At 37.9% G+C, this 25,512-nt stretch overlaps 3 protein-coding genes across 3 annotated transcripts in view; all 3 read left to right on the top strand.

Moving 5' to 3' along the window:
* Positions 1-15,443, top strand: part of LOC137887872 (heterogeneous nuclear ribonucleoprotein C-like) — a 36,542-nt gene extending 21,099 nt beyond the window's left edge. Inside the window, exons 3-7 of the mRNA XM_068731114.1 lie at positions 5,410-5,460; positions 9,729-9,898; positions 10,621-10,734; positions 13,355-13,512; positions 14,151-15,443. Of these exons, the coding sequence (XP_068587215.1) occupies positions 5,410-5,460; positions 9,729-9,898; positions 10,621-10,734; positions 13,355-13,512; positions 14,151-14,189 (532 nt within the window). The 3' untranslated portion in view covers positions 14,190-15,443. The remainder of the gene's footprint in view (positions 1-5,409; positions 5,461-9,728; positions 9,899-10,620; positions 10,735-13,354; positions 13,513-14,150) is intronic.
* A 3,021-nt stretch (positions 15,444-18,464) lies between these two features.
* uraha (urate (5-hydroxyiso-) hydrolase a) lies at positions 18,465-20,688 on the top strand. The gene is made up of 4 exons (XM_068731070.1): positions 18,465-18,658; positions 19,440-19,579; positions 19,714-19,849; positions 20,073-20,688. The coding sequence occupies exons 1-4, from the start codon at positions 18,605-18,607 to the stop codon at positions 20,160-20,162; spliced, it is 420 nt and encodes a 139-aa protein (XP_068587171.1). The 5' UTR covers positions 18,465-18,604; the 3' UTR covers positions 20,163-20,688.
* Positions 20,689-20,768: 80 nt separating this feature from the next.
* Positions 20,769-24,913, top strand: pdcd5 (programmed cell death 5). The gene is made up of 6 exons (XM_068731071.1): positions 20,769-20,965; positions 22,765-22,808; positions 23,059-23,120; positions 23,948-24,039; positions 24,135-24,206; positions 24,285-24,913. Exons 1-6 carry the CDS (start codon positions 20,900-20,902, stop codon positions 24,333-24,335), a joined length of 387 nt encoding a protein of 128 aa, XP_068587172.1. The 5' UTR covers positions 20,769-20,899; the 3' UTR covers positions 24,336-24,913.
* The last annotated feature ends 599 nt before the right edge of the window (positions 24,914-25,512 follow it).

Genomic DNA, 25,512 nt, shown 5'->3' with positions numbered 1-25,512 from the left:
AACTTGAACTGCAGCTTTATTGTTAGCAACAGACACACCATAAGCTCAGCAATAAACCCACCTTTGTTTTCACATTGAGAATGTCACCAACTGTCACACAGCATCACTCTAATCTGACTGCATTTGCTCATATGACTAATTGTGTAACAGGTGAGATGTGAAAACAATGGCTATATTATGGAACACAATGAGGAGCACATTAACACTTTTTATATGGAGGCACACACATAACATGAGACTCCTCGTCATCAATCCTTTTCTACAAAGCATGCTGGGAGGCTTCCCTACACATTTAACCCCTATAGTGCTCCAATGAGAGAGGTAAAAGGTGCCTCTATTTTAATAGATAATTATAAATGATTCTGTCACCTGCTAAAATATAGTTGCTGCTTCAAGAGCCTTGCAGAGACCTCTACTGATAGCACACAGGAATAACCTGCAAAACCACATCCCCTCTGTTATTTTAAGAGCATTCTCAGTAGTCTTCCAGTATTGTCTCCTATCATTTTTTAACTAAACCAAAAAGTCATGCCTGTCCTTCACCTAATTCTAAATTGAAATATAACTCAATGACCATCACATTTTCGGGAGCCGGACAGAGGGAAATTAAGTAACTATAACTAATTTCTTCAATTCCGACAAGTGTGCTATACAAATCGTTATACTATACACGTCGAATGATATCAAATTGTTCTTCCATCTTGTGCGTGTCCGTGCACACCTGATTTTTTGCAGTCATGTAGGAACATAATGTATGTGAAAAAAGGAAATGCTTAGCTACAGCAAAAGAAAAAGGCATTTACTGGGGCGCCCATAGCTCACCGGATAGATCGCAAACCATTAAGACTGAGTTCTTACTGCAGCGCCACGAGTTCTAGTCTGGCCCAGGTCCCTTTGCTGCATGTCATCCCCTGTCTCTCCCCCCCTTTCCTGGCTGTCTCTCTCACTCTCAAAAGGTACTAAAGATTAATCCCAGTGTGGCTCTTCACTAGAATTTTTGCTATTTTTAAGGTGCAATATACTCAGTGACTTGTTCAGGTTGGGCCCAACTCAGTTGCTGCTTTGTAATGCCCAACTGTTTATTTAATACTGTGACATAGACCGTGTTGAGACAACCTTATCAGTGGTGATAGCACGTTTGTGGCATGTTTATAGATTTTTTTGTATATCTCTGGAGTTCTTTCAGACAAGAACTGAAATGCTGCCATTATTTGTACCATAACTTGAATATATTGTGTCAACTTATTTAAACTGTTCATTCTGATAACTACACAAATAACTGTTGACAATGCTGTGAATTGATTGTAAAAGAAGTGCAGGAAAAAAGACTACAGTAAATATTTATCATCAAAGATGTCACCACAATCGAGAAAACAAGAATCTCACATAAAATGTCACTGTGATGCATCGTCAGCAAGATTTAAATTGCATCTGTCAAGGCTCTAAGCCAATTGAACTAAATCTCTAATAATTCATCACACACACACACACACACACACACACACACACACACACACACACACACACCTTCGAGGTTCTGCCATAGATTCAGCTGGAGTGAAACTGATGGATTTCTGCCTACGGCGGGTGTTGAGTGTGCATGTTGGAGGAAATCTCTGGGCTGCTTTGTTCACACAAAAAGCAACTCGTCTTTGGCTAATGCACACACACACACACACACACACACACACACACACACACACACACACACACACACACACACACACACACACACACACAGGCACACTGAGGCTGAGATGATTTATAGCCAGCCATGTCTAATGGATTGCTTTGGCACTTGAGGAATTATGAAAAGACATTAATTAGCCTTTAGTGACCCTGCTGTCCATCTGCCTCTCTCTACCCCCCCCCACCCCCCGCCCCGCCCCCCCGCACACACAAACACACAGTGACCCAGTCATTTGACTGTTCACTTTGGATGTAATTACAGTCAAAATGGGTTGTGCTAACCTGTCACAGATTTAGCTTCACTAATTAATATGAAAATACCAGTTGACCAAATTAATAAAGAATATGTATTATTCAACATTCAGTGGTTAAATAACAACAAACATGATGTATGTGATCGCTACTGTTTAAATTTGTGTATTGTTTTCTATTATTCACTCGTGGAGTTAATTTTCATTGTCATAGCTTCACTATCCCGTTTTTGTTTTTTAACATTTTTTACTTGACCTGGACTCCCTAGCAGTAGAGATATTGTATCTCAATGGGACCTTTTTGGTTAAATAAATGATTCAATAATACATATGTAAGAATGTATTGTTATTAATTATTTACTACATTTCAAGGGATTATGATAAAGTAATAGAATGACCAACAATAAAAAAGAGTTAAGTAGAATTTAGATCTGAAAATATATTTTTTTAAATATGCAGTCTAATGCATGAAATATCAACAGACTGGACAAGAGAAATACAAAGTAAAAGAAAAATGAAAACTAAAGATTATTTAAAAAAAAAAGATTGTACAAATGATAATCACCCTGTCTGTCGCAGAGCCCTACACAAACTGACACAATGTACAATGACAACGGTAAGCCAGTGAACGCCAATGCGAGAAAAACAAACAGAGAAAGAGCAGCAGCTTATTTCCCCCTCAGTGACGATTTATGTGAATAGCAGTTATTTTCTATCTTTCTTCTGGCTGAATTCACTTGGAGAGCAGACTGCTCAGCTCAGCAGAGGACCCGGGAGTCCTTATTTTCTTGTCCTTCTGCCTCTCTGTGTCCTTCAGTGGTACAGGATGAAGGATTACTGTAAAAGGACAGTTCACTAGAAATACCCTTTTTCCTTTTGTGTCCCAAAATGCATAAGAATCAAGACACAAAATGAGCTAATACATTATGCAGGCCTCCTCCATTTCAAATAGGATACCAGAGGGCAGTCTTTAAATTAGATTTAAAATTGCGCTTTGCATTTTTGGCAAGTATGTAGCTCAGACATGAGCACTGAATTATTTTGTGGTTTCCTGCCTCCTGAGCTCTGAAAACCAGCTGGTATGAGACAGAATAGAGCCCATGAGAGCAACGCTGGAGGAGACGTGATTACGGTCCACTCCAAAATAAGTCTACACTTCAGATCCAGAGACCCACACACAAGCACACTCACAGCAGCTCACAGCCCGGTGATGTTTGTCTGTGTATATTTGTACGTGTGCGTAATTCTGAATGTGGAGAAGTATTTGGTTTAGTCCCCTGCTGTTTATCCTGACTTACAAAAAAAACATCTCTTCTTTGAGATGAGCAGCATGATGACAACCAGGAGAATCACTGCCTCCCTGAGTGACAGATAAGCAGATGGCAAGGACTTTGGGTGTGTTATTTTCCCAAAATATGTAGAACAAAAATCACATATTTTTTACCAATATATTGTCTGAACATGGGTTGTCACTTGGATGTGAATATATGGTAACAAGTCACTTTAAAATGTGTCAGAGATCTGTTAGTGCAAATTACACAATTACAGTTTTATACTTTTTGGACAGTTTTTGCTTACTCTAAAGTGTCTAAAAAAACAATATTTTAACAATGGATCCAAAGACTCTTGTATTTGAAAAGGCTTGCTCTTTGTGACTAACTCATTGAGAATTATTACTCGAACTGTAGTTCCCCTCAGCTCTATGGAGCATGTAGTGTTTTTCAGCTCATTGTTTTGATTTTCTGGCCCACAGCTTTGCTGTTTTGGTTCTTGGTTCCTACCACTCTCACCTGCTGTTTTCAGCAAAGAAATTCTAAAGACAGCGAAACTAGTGCAGAATTTAGCAGCTCAAGAGCCAAATATTTCCCTCAGGATTTGGTAGAGACCAAAATGTAGCTAAACAGAGCAAGTGTTAGACTGACAGAAACACTATTGCAAATACATGATAATGATGTTCCATAACTGCTGGATGTGTTAGTAACCACTTCACCATATCAAGTTAAAAGTTGATAATATATCAATGTTGAGTTCACAACTTGTTTTCACTGCCCCCATGTGGCTAAAAGGTCAGCTGTTGCAGGTTTAAGCGTAGTCTATATAACGAAGTGGACGCAATCACTGTGACGACAACCATTGGTTTGTGGACTGTTGTTTTGAACGCTGAATAACAATATGTAGGCAGCCAAAATGGTTACAATTAACTTTTATGATCTGAAAACACACTGTAAAAGGATTCAAGTTGTAAGATAAAATACAGACAACTCCCAGACCGGACAACACCGTGGTAGCGACCTGTCAATCACAAGGTAGCCACACACTAAAGTACACTCACTTATTGTCTATTTTACTTTAAATGGGACCATAATTTACTAAATGAACATCATGCTGTATTGAAGAAGACTAAGAAACTAGCAATTGAGACCATAAACTCATGTTTACAGTCTTGGAGGTAATACATTTAGTGAGAAGTGGGGTCATTTTCTCATAGACTTCCTGCATGGAGGTCTATGAGAAAAAACAAAAACAAGTCTGATTGAATATCAGACTTGTTTTTGCAACCAGAGGAGTCGCCCCCTGATGGCCAGTAGAGATAATGCAAGTTTAAGGCACTTCTGCATTGGCATCACTTTTCAGACCTGGAGGCTGCTGCCTGGGTTTAGTCATTATGATGTACTGATTCAATAATCTTCAATGCAGTAACAGTATGCAGAAATCTTCATTTGTATCATATATGTGCTTGTTTTTACAATGCACATAATGACTTATCTTGCAAGTCAAGCTCTTGAATTGAATTAGTGCAAGACTGATTGAAAGAGAAATGGAAAGAGTGAGGTCAGTTCAAACAAAGAGAAAGTATGAAATGAAAGAATGGAAAAGACGGATTGAGGGGGGGATTCAGTGAGAGAGACAGAGGGAGGGAGAGAAACATGGAGGGATTATTAGGGACTCTGTGTGCGGATTAGGGAGGAATGCTGAGGTCTGACACACCATAATGTGATCTCACTCTGGCTTAGTGTCACTTTTCTGTCCTCCACTTCCTCTGGTCTGTTATGCAGGTTCACTCCAGCTTCCAGCCCATTTCGGTTCTCTCCTGTTACATCACTCACCTGCCTCACTGCTTGCCTCACCTCACCTCACCAAGCGCACACATGAGATAAGATGCTCAGTGGGTGGTACAGTTGGCACACAAGACAATTTCTATGGATTTTCTATCTTGGATGCTGCAGCAAAACAAATCCAGTGTCTTTTTCTAGTTGGCTGGAGATCATGAACACTGCATTCTTTCCAGATGAAGTGATTGTACAGTATAAATCTGTTGAGGCTCACGTACATTTACACACTGATACATCAAACAAGCTTGCTGTTTGTTAAGTGAAGTGTGTGATTGCCCCCGTAAAGGCGCATGGTGTAGTTTTGACAAATACTTTACTAACCACCTCCCCCGTCTCTTTCTCCACCTCTCCTGCAGATCTGAGTTCGACCTGGAGTATGACAGCTACCACGAGGACTACAATGACAGGTAATGTCAGAAAGCCACGCATGGCAACTCACACACCTTATTGCTTGTCTGCGTGTCACAGGAGGCTAAAGGAAGAGGCTAAAGTGGATTCTTTATCCTTGCTGTCCCCAATAGTCTCTGCTCCCCGTCACTGTCTGCCACACAGCCGTCCGTCATCCTGTCTTTGCTTGCAATGTTGCCTGTTACTACTCAACAGCCAGGAGCTCACTCGTTACACACAGACACGCAAGTGCACCCTTTCTGGAAAGACACCAACCTTGTGGATTTGGGATTTAATCCCATTCGAACATCGTAACTCTAGCTGAATCTCAAATGATTCTGTGTTTAGCAAACTTAAAAAATATAATTTCCTTAAGCTGCATCCATGTAACATTACAGATGTTGCGTTGAAGTTTAGAGGCAATACATTGAGTTTATAGCAGCTCATAGCTCTAAATCACATAGTACATAGTAGAGGTGGCACAATATACCGGTATTGAAGATAACTACAATTTAAAAATTAAATATTGATTTCATATTAATAACACACATATAATGGTGCAGTTATGGTTACAGACTCACTCCGCCACCTTACATTCGTATTTTGAGTGTCATTCATTTGCCAAAAAAGAGACAAAACTAACACAAAACAAAGTTCACAATGAATTTGATAGCCTTATTTATTTATTTATTTTATTCATTTTTTTTTAAATCTATATGTATTGCGAATTTTTTTTTATCGTGAATTATTTTGGCCACAATAATTGTGTAGTGAAAATCTGGTATTGTGACAGCCCTAGTAGCTCACATAGTTATTGGCATAGGGGTTACTAGTATTTTCTGTCAATACAAATGATCTTATGATCTATTTGTTCACATCAGTGTTCCTTATAAAAAATAACAAAGCTAATGACTATTATATTGCAAAATGTTGAAGTTGAAACATTATTGGTACATACAGATATTTTTGTTACCAGGTCCGTCTGTGTCACTGTGTAGTGACAGTGAAGGAAAAAATGTTGTGCACTTGGTCAAGTCAAAAAGAAAATGTATTTCGCTCAGTCTCTGCCTGAAAACAAACAAAAACTGCTTTTATTTCCTGGTGTCTACACTTTAAACCAAATTGAAGGCATGAGAAAGAACTAGTCTGGAACCAAAAGAAAATAAAATCTTCACTGAAAGACTAAGAAAGCCAAACCTCTTCACTTTTGATTGACGATATTCTAACAAAAACTCTGAAATCTGAAACTCCTGAATTACTGAGACTAAAATTGAATTGAAAATCACTGCCAAACATGAACAGGTGACTTAAGATTAAGTTAAAGTAAATTTCCAACCATCCATTAGGGTTATATAATGCCCTTCAATAAAAACACCAAAACTGAGCGTATTGTTTGGGACGTGTCATGAACTCAGTTAGTTTGCAGTGTGCGTTTACCTTTTTTATGTTACTGCAGAACACACTCTTGTGCAGTGTGCAGTTAATAGCAGTGATTAGGTCGATGAGGTAGTTAGTTAAAATGAGCTCCACTCAGAGTAACTCTGTATTATTGGTCCTCCACTGAAATTGTGCAGGGACCTTCCTACAACCCCCAGGCCTCAATCATAAACACTCCACTCAGCACATCTGAATAAAAGCAGGCAGTCACATAATACACACACACACACACACACACACACACACAAACACACACAGAATACACACCTCATTCCGGTGCCTTTCTCGCACATATCGATGCTCTGTTGGTCTGAATATTAACTGACATTTTTTCTTTGTTTTTGTTTTTTGCATTTGTTTTGCCTTGCTCTGCATTTTTCCATCTATGCTCAGGGGGAACACTCACCACTGATTTTCAATTTGTTTTAATACAGTGCATGATTATTCCCCATGCTGTTGACTTGCACTATTGACAGCTGTGTGTGGAAGCGTATGTGTGCATATTTTTGCATGCACATGTGTATTTCGCTGAGTGTGTGTTTTGTTTCTGTGTTTGTTTGTTTTGTGGAACATCAATATGTGGGAAAGAGAGAAATTACTTTTTTTTGTCGGCTGTCCTCTTGTGCGAACACGATAGAAAAGTGTCTTTCCACACAGATAACAGCTCCAGCTGACAAAGCTGCTTTCCGTGTGGGGTCTAATCCATAGAGACAAACACTCCCTTTCTCTCTCACACACTCACACACTTTTCTGTAATCCTCACTCGTCTCTCATTGTCTGAGCTTCCATTCTCTGAGATGACACTTCAAAGCCGGTGTAACAACACATTGTCTATCTGCCCCTGCAAACTGCTCTAAAGGACTTTAAACTCCCATAAGTCTTTGGTCTCTGTGTCTCTCCACACGGACGATGCTCAAAGCTTCTAATCTCACACACTTATGATGGCCTAATACACTTCATCCTTATATGACATTGTGATGCGTGTGCGTCTCTGTTTGCATGGATGTGAGAAGAACATAGAAATCTCAGTAGAGAGTAGTAGTAGAGAGGCTTCGGAGAATATAACAGGTGAAAAAGAAAAACGGAGAACATTTATCAGGGAGTCAGGGAGTAACTGGCTATCAGCTCGACAGTAATCTACATTACCGTCCGACTCCCAAGTCCTCGTAGCTGACAGCTCGCCTTCCTGTTATTGGCTGGCATCAAACAGCAGAAGAGCTGTTCACTCTCATGGTTTTGCAGAAACCGTTTAGGCTGTGCTCAGACTGTCCTTGATCCAAATATATCCAGATTGAGACTGAAAGATTGAGTTGATCAGAATGATGACTGTTTGGTACCTGCAGATCTGAAAAGCACTCAGTTCAGATCTCTCATAAAAAGAGTCTGAGATTTAATTTGCAAAGGTCTTGTCATTTTCATATTTCCTGCTGTAGACCATACCACTAGTCATCATTTTTTTTTGTGTGGTTGCATGCTGTCAGGAGTCATTATACGCTGTGCGTGCAGGAGTCTGTTCAATCATTTTTTGTGGGGTTTCAGCCAGCACTATCAGACCTGAAGCAAACACGGTCACTACTGTTCGCTGCAGTAGCTGGAAAGCTCATCATCTCATAATGGGCAAGTGTCAATTTTAGCAAAAAATGTAATTAATTCATTATTTTTTTAATTGGTTTATCCAGCCATCAATATTCTGCCACTTATCTTGACCCAAGCCACGTTAATTGATTATTATAACTACTTTGTTATAAACAGCTGAGATGTCCTAAAAGTAATTGTATAAATGTCATCATTTGACCGGCAATATGACCAAGGCATTACATTTCATTCTGTGGTATTACTATGGTCTTTGAACATGTTTTTATTTAGTTTGGTGAACACAGTAAAAACCCTGGCTATCCTTTTTAATTGTTCTTTGAACCAAATCTCTCTCTCTCTCTCATTGCCACAATTAACAGGAACATAATCATATATAGATTTAATTGGCCTTCTCACGCTTCCTGCAGCTTTGCTCATTGCTGATCAGTCGGTTGGTTTTGAGCCTGTAACGTGTTTCACCTGGTCGTTGTGTGCATGAGTGTTTTGTTTAAATCACTTTCTGCTTCAGTCACAACATCACCTCTATTTCTACTGAAACATACACAAGCACACATGCACAAACAACACACAGTGTGGTTTCTGTAAGCACTATAGAGTTTGACTGTGATGCACCCCATGTCACCAGCACTACAAGCCTGGCAGCGAGCTATTGATTGGCCCTGACAGAACCAATTACATTCAGTGACAGTTAGAGACATAGAGCTGTCCACAGGGAGGAGGCAACGCCAGCGCAACAGAGACAGAAACAGATAGAAAGTAAAAGACAAAAGAATAAAGAATATACATATCCATAGCTCTCTATGAGGTGCTTGAACAGATGCTTTTCATAAGCGTCACATATTTCCTTTAATATCTCCTTTTCCAGCTTTTATCCCTGTCTGTTTGAGCTAGGGCTGGGTTTAATTTTTTTCAACATTAGTGCCAACACAATAACTGTTGAGTTTTGATACAAATTTTAAGGGAACATAAACATGTTTTTCTACAATACCCTTTCTTTTTCATTTAAGTACTGCCAAAGTTCCCATATTGAAGTGATACCCTAACACAAGCAGCCATATCTGAGTAAAATACAGTCTAAAATTGGCAACATTTTGCCCTCTCATACTTGTGAGCAGGCTCTCTTTCTTCCTGATTTTAGACAAACACTTGGGTTGCAATTAAAATCACAGCATACCTTCCCACTAATTCAGCAAAAGGGCTGTATGCACATAATTAAAGACGAGTTGTTTTAAAATTGTATCTACTGAACTTTTAGGGTGTATGACTACCAGCGTGTACCGGCATCCCTGTCTCCTCTGCCCCTGGGACCCAGTCTGGCCAAGCGATCCCGTTCCTCCTCCTACTCCTCTGGGAACAGACGCAGTCGAGACAGAAACCACTCCAAAAGCTCCAGAGCCCACTCCACTAGTTCATCCACAGCCAAGTGTGAGTAATATGAATGGATTCAAGTCAAAAAAAGATTACATTAGATGATGCAGATTTATACTGTTTCTCTAAAACTCTGGCAAAGGAATGCCTCTTTACATGAAAAATGAAATGATAAATATAAACCTCGGATCATTAGATCTTTTTCCTCTCATCCTTTCAGGATAACGCAGTCACAGACAAAATATGCTGTGCGTAGTTTACTTAAGTCACAACACACAATCTCTAGGTATTGAAGTTCAAACACTTTTTTTTTAACCCTTTTCTCTGTGATGCTTCTTTGAAGAGAGAAACGATGCAGTGGAGAAAATTAGCTGTATTCAAAACCACGGCTGCATGACTCCTCAATCTGACAAATCAGAAACTTAAATAGAATCTGCAAATGCTGATCAAAGTTAAAGGCCAACATGCACTTTTTTGATATAAGATGTGCATGCACATTTTTCTTTCAAAGTCACATTTTAGTAGAATTAGGAGTAATAGTTAGATATTTTGAGAAATATGTCTATTTTCTTTCTTGCAGAGCATTAGATCAGACGGTCAATACCTCTCTGGTACCCATCTTCTCATCTAACTCTCTGTAAGAAAGCAAATATGTGCATTTGCCAGTATGATAACTGATATGATATGATAATATGATCTAACTAATCCCTAAAGAGATTTTCAGGTTGTGTAATAATGTCCTCATGTCCTTTACATTCTTACTGTCTTCAACCCTGCAGTGGGAATGGAGGAGTTGCAGGTGATTAAAAAGGAGCTGACTCTGATAAAGACACAGATCGATGGGCTGCTCGACAGTCTTGACAAAATGGACACACAGAGGAATGACCACAAAGGTGAGACATTCATTCACAAAGACAGTGGAGGCAGGGAGGCGCAAGATCAACTGATAGATAATCTATTCGCACATCAAAAACATTTTAGGTGGACTCTGCAATATGCCACTTTCAGATTTCTGCTTGATTAGCTCCACCAGTCACAACCCCAATCAAAATGATTCAGGATCGGTGTCGCAGGGGAAACTGGGGGATGGGAATGTACTGCACCACCAGAGCCACTCCTATTTTACCTGACAAATCAATTAATTCCCTCCAGTCACACATTTTTTAAAAGTTGAAGCAAAGCCAATATCAACTGTGCAGGTGTCTGGATTTATGGATGTGAGCAAATTATGGAACAAGCAAAACAAACAGTGTGGTTGAAGGAACTGACTGATGAGGCAAATATGAAGGACTGAGAACAACAGCAGATCAGTGTGCATGGAGGGAAGAGCTGCTGCTGCCCTCATGTGGACATTTGAACACAATACTGTTACTGCGTCTGCCAACAACAGCTTCGGCTCAGGAAAGGAACTGGTCAAGGCTTTATTATCCTTCCTAAAGAAATTGTTTTTTACTGGAATCTTAATTAAACTGATCAAAAAGTCAAACACAGTTTATACCACTCATTTAAGTGTAATACACTATCCTCATTAGCTGCCACACTAACATGTCCTTGTTAAAAAACAAACTTTAACCTTTAACCTAGAACCAGAGAGGCAGATGAATCCATGGAAAGTGGGATTTAGGTAACTAGATAGTTTTACTAGTGGAATCACTCAGCTTCCGGAAAGGAAGAGATACAAGATGAGGAGACAAAACAAGGAAAGAGAAAAGATGATGGAGATAATAGAGGAAGAGCAGTACTGGCCAATGTGCCCAGTATAGGATTAGCATTATGTTGTTCACAAACAACAACAGAAAATGTATATATTTATTTATAATCTGTTTCCAATAACAATCAACTTGTTTAATTTTTCCAGATACAAATGTCTCAAATGTATGTTGAGACAAGAAAGAATAAGCCAGATTGCTGCCCCAATCACCTTGACAGTAGAAAATTCCTAAAATATAATGATTTGCATTCAAAACTATATTTAATGCACTGGCAGATTTCTAACTTGTTTTAAGGAAAACACACTGAAATATAGACAGACTGACTTGATAAGAAACTTTTTGCAGTGCATGAAAAGCAGCTGTTTTTTAGGTGATTCCACACTCACCTATCCAAAGAATGAATAGTCTTTAACGTCTTAGTGTCCATATTGTTTTGTAAACTTGCTCAATACAAATTTTTGAGAAAATAAGTTGCGGTGAATATCCAGAACTTGTGTTTAACTCTGTTAAAATGTTGAGTGTAATTGAATTTATATCTCTTTCAAGTTCTTGTTCTGCTTTGTGACTTTAAGGACCAGGGTTCCGTTCTGTGACATCAAAAATAGAATACCTGCAGAAATAACCAAAAAAAAGTAACAAAAAAAGAAACTAAAGCATTCTGTTGTAAAACACAAAAATATCAAAGTCAAAAAGGGGAAAAGGTGAATTACAGAAAGTCTTCGGTTCCACAGAAGGCATAAAATGTACTTTTCAGTCATACACTGTAAAACCTCCAAAACACACACACTATGAGATGATAACTGACCACTCGAAACACAGATATGACATTTATTGACTTTCTAACCACTTGGGTGGCAGCTGAACAATATTAAAAGACAACATTACCACCTTTATATAGTGTCTGTGTGGGTGTGTCGCTGACTAAGAATTTACATAGTCTTGCTTATCGTCAACTGATCATCGAAGCATTGCTTTTATTTAGTTTGCTCATTGATCCTCCCCTCTGTTTAAACTTTATAGCCAAAACAGCAAAATGATTAGCCAAGATACATGTCATTATTGCTTATCTGTTGTTTCGGAACAATGGATAACACTGCAGCAATTCACAAAAAGAAGGGAAACAACAGGGAAGTGAAGGAACAGTCACGAGTAGGGAGGAGCATCATAAAGGGCACTTTGTCATTTTATATCTAGGGGCATTCACGAGGGCTCTTTATCGTGTTTTGTCCACTGAAGGGGCCTCCTAGAGGAAACTTTAACATTGTATATCTAGGGGCATTCAAGAGTGCACTTTATCATGTTTTATCTACTATAGGGGTATTCAAGAGGGCACTTTAGCGGTGTTATTTTGAACATGGTGGTATCAAGGATGCCTGGAAGTCATTATCAGGCTGAATATTCAAATAGACTGTGTATGAATAACTTGTGGTTTCTGCAATTGTAAGTGCACACCTTCAGCACAATGTGTGTGCATGTGTTTGTTCTACCTTCTTTGACTGACCTTGGGCAATGGATAGCTCTATTCTTCATATTAATTTATCTCAGGCTCTACTTCATTCTCCTGCCTCTCACTATCTAGCTCTGCTGTCTCTCACTTTCCCTCGCTATCTTCTCATCTGTCCTTCATCCTGTCACTCCCACTCTTATTTTCTGACTGTCTTAAAGTACAAAGTCAGTGGGATGCACACAGACGTTTTTGACTTTGGAAAAGAAAATACATGTTTTCTGTGGTTCAAAGGAAACAGGACCTAAGCTCCACACCTAAACTCCATGCGTGCATCTGTTTATTCCTGTGCTGTAGGGTCTCCCCTGAGAGAGGACAGTCCAGCTGGCTCACTGTACGCTCTGTCTGCCAGCAGCCCCGAGCACTCCCTCTCCTCCCTTTCTCCACCCAGCGCCCGCCATCGAATCCACCGAGAGAAACCTGACCCGAGGGAGCCCGATGATGATCACCACACGGTAAATGCACCTGAAGTCTGTGTGCACTTGTTCTAGAATGAAGTGAATCAGCGAGGGCCGTCCCTTTTGCTTTTGTCGTCCGAACCGCATGATGCTAGTTTCTGGTATTAATGAGATTCATGACAAAGGACTAAATGGTGCCATCATTTTTGTTAATTTGTCTTAAGAAGTATGTCTTTCGGGGCCCCATTTTGTGGATGAAAAAAATTATAATTTAGAACAATAAGACACAGGAAAAATCTGTTTTGCACAGAAATGAATATAATTAAATTCAAGACAAGTTAACCAGATGTTTCTGAGCTACAAACTGAGACTCCACTACCTTAAAATCAATTTATACTTGCACCATTCAGTTTCAGATTTCTTTATTGTCCATTAGATTTGCATAAAATGGGAATTTGCTTTTGGCACTGGCATAAGACAACACATACCATACACAATACACAACATACACACACAACAATACACAACATTTATGCATCTTACAGTATTAAAGTGACCAAATGGCAGTGATAATGAAAGTGCTGAGTGGATTTTTCTTCCACTGGTATAAAGTTATTTAATTACACTTTAGTAATTGTGAGCTCGCAGTTCAGTGAAATGTCTCTTTGCTTTGTCTCACTGTCTGTCTGTTACAGATGAGCAACCACAGCTCTGACCCAGAGGAGGAAATATGAGGAAGGAACATGAAAAGACGTAGAAGACATGAATTAAGTGCCAAACATGGAGGAAGAGAACAACATCCGCGAAGCCAACACTCAAATCCAATAACACAATACATTTATTTTACAGCCTGGTTTCTGTGACCATATTTTTAAGTCAAACGTAAATGCACATCTGATTAAGAAGAATTTGGCCTGAGAGAGTGAGAGAGTAATTATAAAGGACAACTGGAAGAACGGTAGTGAATTTAACTTTTTATTATCCTGCCTAAGGAGGCATTCCTATTTAATTGTAAAAGAGGGTTTACACAAACGGCAATATTCCAGTATTAATCCAAATACTGCAGAATTAATCCAAATGAGACAATAGGATTTTTGATGAACGTCTTGTGTAAGTAGCTTACCAATTTATCTTGTCCACCTTAAAAGCCTTCTTCTAAAACAGGCAGCACATACCAGCATCAGACTGTACATATAGTACATAATGTGTCATGTTGGTAGAGGTGCTGCAGTGTTTCTGCCGTTTCACCAGTTTCTCCCAAGAACGAAATTCTTATATCTTGAATTAGATAACGTAGAAACAATATCAAACCAGGAATAATGAACCGTGGGCAGTTATAAACTACGTTAACAGCGTACTTAAATATTATATTTTTCAGAATTATGGTATAACTATAATAGTGTGTGCATGTACTGTGAAATAAAAATCCCTTCAGTGGATCTCAAAGTATTTTGACTTATGAAAGCAAAAGAAATTGCTACATTCTCAAATTTGATCTTTCAATAGGGCTTTTTGTTGACGCTCAACTCACCTTTTCTCTTTATTGTATACTTCTAAGATATCAGAATTTAGCTTGTCAAAGTTAGTCACAGTAATCTGTGAGAGATTGAATAGTAACGCTGATCATTCAGGAGAAAGAGGTTGTTTTCAGCTTGTAAGTATCAGTATGCTATACTCAAACAAATGTCTTTTCTTTACTTTAAATGTGTTAGAGAAATGTTACTACTCTCTTCCATCATGTATTTGGCACTTTTAAGACATGCAGAGGCCCCGGTCAGTGTGTAATATTGTGTATTATTGTAAACTTTACTGTAATTGTTGAACTGTCTGATTTTATTCTTGCTTTAGGAATTCTCGTGTTTTTTAAAAGAAAACAAAGACGTTATTCCTATGGTGTTACATTTTTTTGTTTGCATTCTTCAGATTAGCCAAGTGGAAATACTCATTGTCAAAGTAGTAAAGGTATTTTCATATTGAGTATAAATACAGTACATGGGAGTGTGTGTTTTTTTTCTAAGAGACCAAGACAGACACAGAGGGAACAACTGAAAGAGAAACAAACATTGGAAATAATGTTAAATATCAGAAATCATAAAATGTTGAAAGTACTGCTCCAAAACTTTACCACTTACAGTGTGCAAATATCCAAAGTGTATAAATCATATATATATATATATATATATATATATATATAATAGTAGACTCCATATCAAACAGAGCAAAGCTGAAAGTAAACATCATCTTGCTTGCCGTAAGTCAGAGAGCTAGATCACATGATCACAGGTGTCTCTGAACCCACAACATCTGTGCACGGATGGTTTGACCTAAGGTCAATTGGACCCTCAAGCAGAACTGTACACATCATCCATACTGTGTGTGTAGTTTTGAGGGCTGCTATGTGCCTGATGATACAACCAACACTGCCCAGACTCAAACTACAGCAGTTTCCACAAGTTGTCCACAGTTGATGAGACTTCAAAGTCTTGTGACAACATGGCAGCCAGGTCAAAACGGATCAATAGGTACAGTACATTTTCTGCATTCAGTTATTTTAAGAAAGTTTGGGAGGGTCCTTCTACAATATTTTGAAAAATGTTTTTTCAGAAAAACTAGTGGTGGAGATACTGCAGGTGTAAAATGTGTTCAAGAATGTGTCTCTACCACTAGCTGTGTCTCTGAAAAGCCATTTTAGCTAAAGACTGAGTTAATAACTGATATACTAAGGCCACAGGGAGAAAATGGTGGTACCAATAACTATTGGTTGTTTTTATGTGACCCTTTAAACAACAGTAGAAAAAAAAGTGAGCAGACGCTGAGTGCCCAGTGTAAGATGTTCATGTGGTCAAATGGTGCAGTTAATATTGAATTAATATTGGAAATAGGACATGATAGCTTAATAAGGGGGTTAGGGTTAGGGATTAATGTTAATTGTTAAGAACAATTTCTTTACTGATGACACTGTCCTAAACGAAGCAAGCTCCATTTGATGATAAAATCTAAGAGTCATCATAGAAAGCTCTGGCAATAGCTCAGTAAATGGACCTGCAGTTTACTACAGTTCATGTCACGGAGTTTTTTGACAGTTGTTTCTAAGAAAAATTTAAAAGTACAATGCATTTTAGCATGAGGTAATGCATGAGGTCATCATGGCCCAAATGTCAGATGATATTTCTGATAAGCTCAAAGTTTTTATTGAAAACACATTGTTGTCTTGGGATCAAAAGTGTGTACATGAGAATTAAAGGAAATTACAGCAATACTTTCAAAGAAAAAACTCCAGTAGCCCGATGTAATAGTCACCATGTTTTAATGTGTTTACGGAGTAGTGCTTCTTAACATTTAGCTCTAAAAGATCCCTCATGTTTGACATAATTACACTGAACACTCTGGTTTGAATTTCATTAAAATGAGAGTGGGGTGAGAGGAGGTATCACAACACGTGTCTTAACCTATAGAATTCGTGCAGGACGTTTTAAGTGTATTTAGGGTTCATTAAGATAAACGTATGTCACAAAATAATAAGAAAAAAAAATTGTTTTACTTCAATTAGTATGTGCTTGTCTGCATGTGCCTCGGCCTCTGAGCAGTCCACTGTCATTCATTTCATTGTGCGTCACTGTTTATTGATCTGTCTAAAGCATTTGACACAGTTGACCATGATGTTTTAAGGCTAAGGCTCCTCAACTCAGGGCTCTCGGAGCAAGCTGTCGCTTGGTTCACGAGCTACCTTGAGAATAGGTCTCAGTGCATCAGATATGAGGGTCTATCCTCTGATATTGCAACCGTCTGTAAAGGTGTGCCACAAGGCTCTGTATTAGGTCCACTTTTATTTACTCTTTATATAAATAATCTGGGCCAAAATGTGGTGGATGCTAACTTTCACTTTTATGCTGATGACACTATGATATATTGCTGTGCGTCAACTCTTGTGCAGGCAATTGATCTCTTGCAAAATGCTTTTAATGTTGTTCAAAATACCCTTTGTCAACTGAAACTTGTTCTAAATACAGATAAGACAAAACTTATGTTGTTTTCAACCTATCGGAGTAGGCCACAGAATATCCCTTCAGTGGTCACTCTTGAAGGAAGTGAAATAGAGGTTGTTCACTCTTATAAATATCTGGGTATTTTGATTGATGACTCCCTCACTTTTCAGCCACATGTGCAGTACCTGGTGAAAAAGTTGAGGTTAAAACTGGGTTTTTATTTTCGAAATAAGCTGTGCTTTTCAACTAATGTAACAAAGCGATTAGTTGCTGCTACTTTTTTACCTGTGTTGGACTATGGTGATCTTCTTTATATGCATGCCTCTGCTAACTGTCTTCGTATGGTGGACACAGCTTGCCATGCTTCACTGCGGTTCATTACCAATTGTAAAGCTCTGACTCACCACTGTGAGTTATACTCTCGGGTAGGATGGCCTGCTTTGGCCACCCATAGGCTCTGTCATTGGTACACCTTCATTTATAAGGCAATCCTTGGTCTGCTCCCAAACTACCTGTGTGTCTTCATCATGCAGAAACGTGTTGGACAAGTTCTCAGGACTTCTTTATGCTCACTGTCCCAAATGCCAGAACGGAAATGGGAAAAAGGGCTTTTGTGTACTCTGCACCCTCATCATGGAATATGTTGCAGAATGATTTAAAACTCAAAGAACTGATACCACTTACTGCTTTTAAATATAAAATGAAAGAAATAGAGGCAGGTTACCAAAAATGTTTGTTTAAATTAACTCGGTCACGTCACCGTCTCTTAACTTTTAGTTTCTTTTAACTTGTCTTGTTCTGTGTTTTCTGTCTGTAACTATGTGTTTCTTATGTTGCTGTCTGTCTTGGCCAGGTCTCCCTTGAAAAAGAGATTTTTAATCTCAGTGGGACTCTCCTGGTTAAATAAAGGTTTAAATAAATACAAAATTAAAAAAAATTCCACTAAGTTCAAAGTGCTGAAAGCAAAGTGTGACCAAAGGAGCTCTTGCACAACCAGTCTTCTGTTGACAGAAAGATAAGCACTTGAGTACTGAATGTCATGCTGAATAGGTCAGTGTGCAGATTTGCAAGGGAAATGTGACAAACATCTGATGCTATTTAATAAACCATGAAATTATATTTTTTTGGTTAAAACTACTGACCCAGTTTATTCATCAGCACACATGAGCGCGTACAGGCTGCAGCAACTCAAGGGTCATATTTTGCCTGGAAATAAGGTAAGAACACAACTTTTAATAGATATACAATACAATAGAATATTTCATTCAATAGAATAGACAATTATATTCAATATGTTGTATGGACTGTATATTGTATTTTATAGCAACAGCATGAACTCTGACTGAGAAGATATTTTATGATAAGTCGGAGAGGCTACAACAGGGGCAGTCAATAGCAGTCATTGAAATATATATTTTACCAAAAAAAACTTTGAATATACATATTATATTCAGATGTTATTATTAGTTTGAACAACTACCTCTATATCTAGTTGAGGGAATTGCATGCCCTGTTCAATTACCCTAAATACATTACCCTTTATACATAACTCACAACTTACATGTACAATTTGCTACTTGTATTAACAGTATTTCAAATGTTCTGAAGCAGAATTTTCACTCTGCATTCCCAAATAAATCCCACATATTGCTTCAATACAGAAAGGTTCCCTCTTTAAATGGCTAACTTTTCAGTGCTGATCAAGAAAGCAGAAAGCACATCATTAAAATTAATTTATACATCAAATAATTTCAACTTAGTTTTTTACATTGTCTGAAAACGTTGAATGAGCTGTGCTATATGAATGTAAGATAGTATATGAAGATGGGGTGTTAAAGTGTTTTTCCTTTAAATTTAATTAAACAAATTAACAAATACAATTAAAAACCAATGTCAATTTAAAAAAAAAAATGGTGTCATTTTTTATGTTGCAGTCTAATGTGATTTCTTCAGATTTGAGAGCACATCAATTGAAAATCTTAAACTCTTGTTCTGTAGATCACAGCAATGGCAGGCCCTGCTAGTCCCCTGACCACCCATGTGCTGAACACGGCAATGGGTGTCCCTGGTGCGAACATGGGCCTCAGTCTCTATCGACAAGACCCCTCCACTAGTGCCTGGAGTTTGATAACCACTGGGTAAAAACCTGAGGAAAAGAGTCATAAGCAAAACACCACTCACATAGTCCCCAAATATGGTCACAGGAAAATGTCAAATAGTACCACTAGTATATTTTCATTCATAGGTCTTAAATCATATTTTGTTTCAACAGGATCACTAATGCTGATGGACGTTGCCCAGGACTCATCACAACACAAATGTTTACTTCTGGGGTGTATAGATTGCATTTTGAGACTGCTCAGTACTGGGAGAGTATGGGAGAGACCTGCTTCTACCCGTATGTTGAGGTGAGGAAAGGCATAAAGGGTTATGTGCCAACATGATCTTCATCTTCCATTCTTAGGTATAATGTTGCTTTACTTGCTCGTGGCCTTACCATATTTTTGTAACTAGATCAGTGAATTTGTACCATCATTTAACTTGGCACAGGCATATAATGCAATTAACAATCATGACTGCCAGTCTTACTTGTAATTGTTGATCTCTTTCATGTTTGGTCTTTTGTTGCAGATTGTCTTCACTATAAATGACCTGGGCAAAAAGTGCCATGTCCCACTACTCCTGAGTCGTTTTTCATATAGTACGTACAGAGGGAGCTAGAAATCAATAGTGATGTTCCATCACAGGCAGAGTCAACTCCACCAAGAACATCCATCCCTGCACCAGCTGTACTGTCACACCAATTGACAAGACACAGTGCTCCATTTGAATGATCCTTCCCTTTGAATAATGATGTGATACTGTAATAAATATAATTTTTGTACGATTACACAAACAATATTACTCATATACAATGTACTTATTAGGATACCATTATATTAAACGCCTATTCAAAATGGTTATTAAGGCATACACTGTTTTAATTAACCTAATAAACAAAGTTGTTTGGTCAATTTTTTTCTTTTGGTCTTTTGCCAACATACATGCAAATCCACCTGGTAGTGTTTTTTTTTTTTCAAAAACTCAGCACTCTCTGTATTTTATACGAAATGAAACCATTAAATAAAGCACATTGTTCTCAAAAGGAAGATCCTGCCATTACCTTGTCAATTCCTGTAACACTTGAGGCCATTCCCATCCTCAACAGAAAATGTTACTATATATATTTCTACAATTAATACATCTGGTCCAGTAAGAGTTCTCACAACCTATCCGTCTGACGTGATCCTCACTCTGCGCTCGATTGCTTTAGCCTGAGTGTTGGCTCGGTGTTCTCGACTTTGATTGTACTCCTCTGTACTAGGTAGGGCCTTGCCTCTGCTGGGAGTTTAGGTTACATTTTATCACGTTATTTCGTCCCTTTTCAGTATATTAGGTCCATATCACTACTGTTAACCATGGCAGACGACGAATTAGAGGCAATTAGGCGGCAAAGAATGGCGGAACTACAGGCAAAGCACGGGGTAAGGACAAAAAACGAGCTGGGAAGCGTGTTTGCGGCGGGCGCCCTATAAGGAGAGGCTGAGATGCTGCTAGCTAACTTAGTGTGGCTAAACCAGTTACTCGAACTCAACTAATGTAATTGTCAATCAGTGGATATACATAGCCCACTTATGAGAACCATGCTCTGTGTAAAAGAACTGCGATTAACTCAATAGTAAGCAACATATATGACAGTAATAACCAGCATCATCTCACTGGCACTGCTAGCTTTTCATCGACTAGACAGCGCACACCCCTCTGACAATGACAGCGTTAAAATCAAACAACGACTTGTGTCAAATGTATTTATTTTATGAGTGGCCAAATTCACAAGTACACAGCAGACTGGTGAGCTTAGTTGGTTAATTGAGTATTTTCATAGATTATCTGTTAGATTTCTGTTAAGTGAGAAGGCAAGACGGTTTCATTACCATGAGTGTTTCTTTATTACCCACATGGTAAAGTGACCGTAATACATAGTTGTATATTTATATTATAACAAAATATTGATCTAGTGGCATCCTATGTGAATGAAATTTGAAAACACTGCTTTCTTGAACGCACAGTATCTAAATTGTACACAATATATACACACAGCTCAGCAGAAACCATTGATGAAATTCGTAAGATATTATTTTATCACAGATAGATTAGTATCATTGTAGATTGTACCAGATAAGTACAAGACATTGCTGTACAGAAAGGCTGAATATATATTAGAGGTAATTTATAAACATCACAACTTCCTACTGTGCTGACACTTTTAGTTTTCAAATGTAAAATGTTTAACTCAGTTTATATCTCGGCACATAACTTGTACATGTCAGTGGCTTAGACATAGACACAATGGATACATTCAAAGTATCCTTATCAAAAATACATTTAATAAGAAATGTTTTTGTTAAAAAAACTAATATTAGCTGATATATTGTAAACTCTCAAACATATTGATTAGTATCAGTCTCAATAATTCAGAGTTTTGACCAGCTTATAGTTCTTCAGCAAAAAGACTTCAAATCTGAATGAGCAAAAATATTTGTACAGCTAGCTTTTAGGGAATGTGCCAAATTCCTATGAAAAACAGCACACCATGAGGGATTTGTTTTAAGGACAAAAATTATTTTATAAATAGAAGAAAGAAATAGAAAAGTCCAGGACTATTTTTGTTGTTTATATATGCTTAATTTCCAACTTTTATCAAGATGGAGACATTCAATGTCAGACTAAATAAATATTAGAAAAAGGGAACTAAAGACTTGAAATTAGATTAATTGGAAAAATTGCTCAACTTTTTCAGGAAGCAGATAAGGTGAAAGGTATCCTAGATACCCTAAATTAATTGTATCATAAAAATGAACAGTTGTTGGACATCATTCAAGGCGCAAATGTATGTGGATAAAAAAGGTAAACAGAAAACAATACTGTACATTTTCCATCATGATTAAGACATAGCTTATCTATATTAACATTAGGTATAACTAATGTTAATGATTGTTGTCTGACTTGACACCTTAACCTGTGGTTTTGATACAGGCGCACTGTCGATTCTTGTATTGCATCAAATTTCAACAGGTCTTTAGCCATATGTTCTAGTAAAATATATGATTGAAACTCTGTTTCATAAAATAATGAAACAGCATTGGGAAACTCATTTTGACAGTTATTAAGCTTATCAGTGAGGTGTTGTGGGAATGTTGGGCTGGTATGAAATCTTTTTCCTTGTTATACATCCTCCAGAGATACAACCTATATGTGACAGTGCTGTGACATTTTTTTTCAGGATGGTTCAAATAATCAGCAGCAAGGAGAGGAGGCCAAACAAAGGTAAGATGTGTTAATTCATTTAAAGCGTAGACATATAGTGAATGCATTTTGCATGTCTTTATTAGTACTTTAAGTTAAAGAACACACTGAATTATCTATAAACTACTGTGATTACTATTACAGAGTCGCAATATATTTGAAAGCAAAGTTGAGCCAAAGTTTTGATGGTCTGACAGTTCAATAAAAGCATTTTTCTGTTTTCTTTCTACTGGTCTCAGTCCTTGACCCAAACAATGTTTGTTTTTTACAGAGAAAAGGACATGAGGAACTCTATATTGGCTCAAGTTCTCGACCAGTCTGCTCGGGCCAGATGTAAGTAATTTAATTTATTTAGCCTATTGAGAGGAATGCATTTGGAAATGAATCAAGCTCTTGAAGAACCAGGTATCATTAAAATACTAACCGATTGCTTGGCCTCCGGTATTTCTACTCACAGCTTTCTCACGAACCAACTAATTCAAATAACTTCACAATCGGAACACTGCGCTTCCTTTGGTCCTGAGCATTTCACCGGCCATGGCATAGTTGCACCCACTAGCAAGTCCACACTTAATTTGGGGGCAAAAGCTCACACAAACATTGACTGCACAGTGTATACATAACACACTACTAAAAAATATGAATAATGTCCCGTAGATCTCAAGAGCAATACACCAGCCTCATGTGAAGTCGATCGAATGAACGGTTGTCGAGAAAATAGAACAACAGACAAACATTGTAGTGAGATGTATTTATTTGGCATGTTAAAAATGGACAAAAAACAGCAATACAGTTGTTGTTTTTTTTGTGAAAATCAGAAAGCAAATATTACATATTATGAAAGAAACACGTATTAAAACCTGTTCTAAGTAGCAGGATTGGCACTGTATATAACCAAGTCACCACCGGCATGCCAGTAGTAATAATGTTGTCGAAAAGAATCATAGCAAAGTTTGTAACACATCTTCAGAGTGGTTTCTATTCACTCAAATGAAAGTGTCCTACAGGATTTATCTAAGAAATGTAAGGCTCCTCTTACTGAGTTTTGAAGGTCCAGTGCTCCTTTGCAGCTATATTGTGTGATGAATAGGTTGTGAAGTACGTCTATAAATGCCACTCAAATGTGAACACAAGGTGGTAAAATAATTTTCCTTTTTCAGTGAACAATCTTGCGTTGGTGAAGCCGGAGAAGGCCAAAGCAGTTGAAAACTATCTCATTCAAATGGCTCGTTATGGATCTTTGGGAGGAAAGGTAAGAAAATCACCTCTGCTCTGAAGCTTCAAATGCTAATGTTGCTATTATTCCACATGCCAGAACTGTGACAAGTGGATTTTTTCTTTTGTCAGATTTCCGAGTCGGGCTTGATCGAGATTCTAGAGAAAGTCAGTCAGCAAACAGAGAAGAAGACAACGGTCAAAGTAAGTGCCACTGAAATGTCACCTCTGTTTGAGTCATTATCACTTGTCCATCTTACATCCTTATGCTCTGTACTTCAGTTCAACAGGCGTAGGGTTATGGACTCGGATGATGATGAGGATGATTACTAACTTTAAATGGGAACCCCCGAACAAGCCAAGAAACCTGGAGAGGATATGCTTCATTGAGACTCTGATACCATCTTTGACCTGTTAGCTGAATCCTGGGATGCCACACGAAGTGTGTGTCTCTGGAAACTGCATCACCAGGAGGGAAGAACAAAGTGGAGTTGACATTGTGGCATAAGATTTTTTTTGGGGGGGGGGGGTAGAATACTCACAGTGTCAAATAAAGTGCTCTTTTGTCATCTCTTTTTGATCAAGTTGCTACAAATTTGCTCTGCTTGTGTCATACCCCTGATAGCTCATGGCAGCGTTTGACTCCTCTAGTTCTTCTCTGTAGTAACTCTTTTTTTCTTTTCTTTTTTATCATGTTTGACTTCTCTTCTTCAATTACAAGAAGCTAGATAAAATACAAAACACACTCATTTTATCCAGGTTATGTGAATTCTAAACATTGTTTTGTATTTAGGGCCAGCATCCCATTAACTTTGGTTGTTGCACTTTGATGTTTTCTTTTTGCTGACATGTTTATTAAAGGTTTGCATAAAAATAAATTTAAAAAAGCCTGAAATCTAAATGTTTGTTTGTGAACCACTTCTAAAATGTTCAGTTATGGAAAAGAGTTCAACACTTTGAAAAGGTTTCTATTTAGTTTTTTCATAGATTTTGTTCCTTGGGGCAACGCACACAATTAGCACGGTTGTGAAACAGAAAAAGAGAAAAACTTTGCAGTATCATTATACATGATCTTCAACACAATAGAAAAAGTTGACTTAATGTTTCTTTATAGATTACCGACTATTTCTGCTGAATCAACAAGAGTTTGCAGATGGCTAATTGTATTCAACTACTTTTAAAATAGAAAGCGTGAATGAGAAATATGATAAAAAAAAATGTATCTGTAAGAAGTGCTCTTTTGCAAGTCAAATAACACTAAGCTTTGTTTCCACAATTAACATATAGTAAGCCGGTCAAACAACCAAAGGAAATACTTGCATTACTGTTGCATCACCATGAGTTAGTTAGCTAGAGTTAGCATAGCTTCACAGTCAGCATTCATTTTTACGAACACTACGGTTAAGTGATACTTTTTGCTTTGATCATTACTTTGCACTTTTGTGTTCCTGCATTGTCACGTGAAAGAAGAGTTATTCTACAAGAAAAGGAGTTAGCCTATCACCATTGG

The sequence above is a fragment of the Cebidichthys violaceus genome, unplaced genomic scaffold, assembly GCF_023349555.1.
Source record: "Cebidichthys violaceus isolate CVI_PGR_0920_01 unplaced genomic scaffold, fCebVio1.0.p SCAF_5, whole genome shotgun sequence".
Taxonomy (NCBI): domain Eukaryota; kingdom Metazoa; phylum Chordata; class Actinopteri; order Perciformes; family Stichaeidae; genus Cebidichthys; species Cebidichthys violaceus.
The sequence above is the reverse complement of the archived record's forward strand: the minus strand, read 5'-3'. Positions and strand labels throughout refer to the sequence as shown.

Coding starts and splice junctions, on each gene's coding strand:
- pdcd5 (XM_068731071.1), top strand. CDS start 20,900: ATGGCAGACGACGAATTAGAGGCAATTAGGCGGCAAAGAATGGCGGAA. Junction 22,809..23,058: donor GGAGAGGAGGCCAAACAAAG/GTAAGATGTGTT, acceptor TGTTTTTTACAG/AGAAAAGGACATGAGGAACT. Junction 24,040..24,134: donor ATGGATCTTTGGGAGGAAAG/GTAAGAAAATCA, acceptor TTCTTTTGTCAG/ATTTCCGAGTCGGGCTTGAT.
- uraha (XM_068731070.1), top strand. CDS start 18,605: ATGAGCGCGTACAGGCTGCAGCAACTCAAGGGTCATATTTTGCCTGGA. Junction 18,659..19,439: donor ATATTTTGCCTGGAAATAAG/GTAAGAACACAA, acceptor CTTGTTCTGTAG/ATCACAGCAATGGCAGGCCC. Junction 19,850..20,072: donor GCTTCTACCCGTATGTTGAG/GTGAGGAAAGGC, acceptor CTTTTGTTGCAG/ATTGTCTTCACTATAAATGA.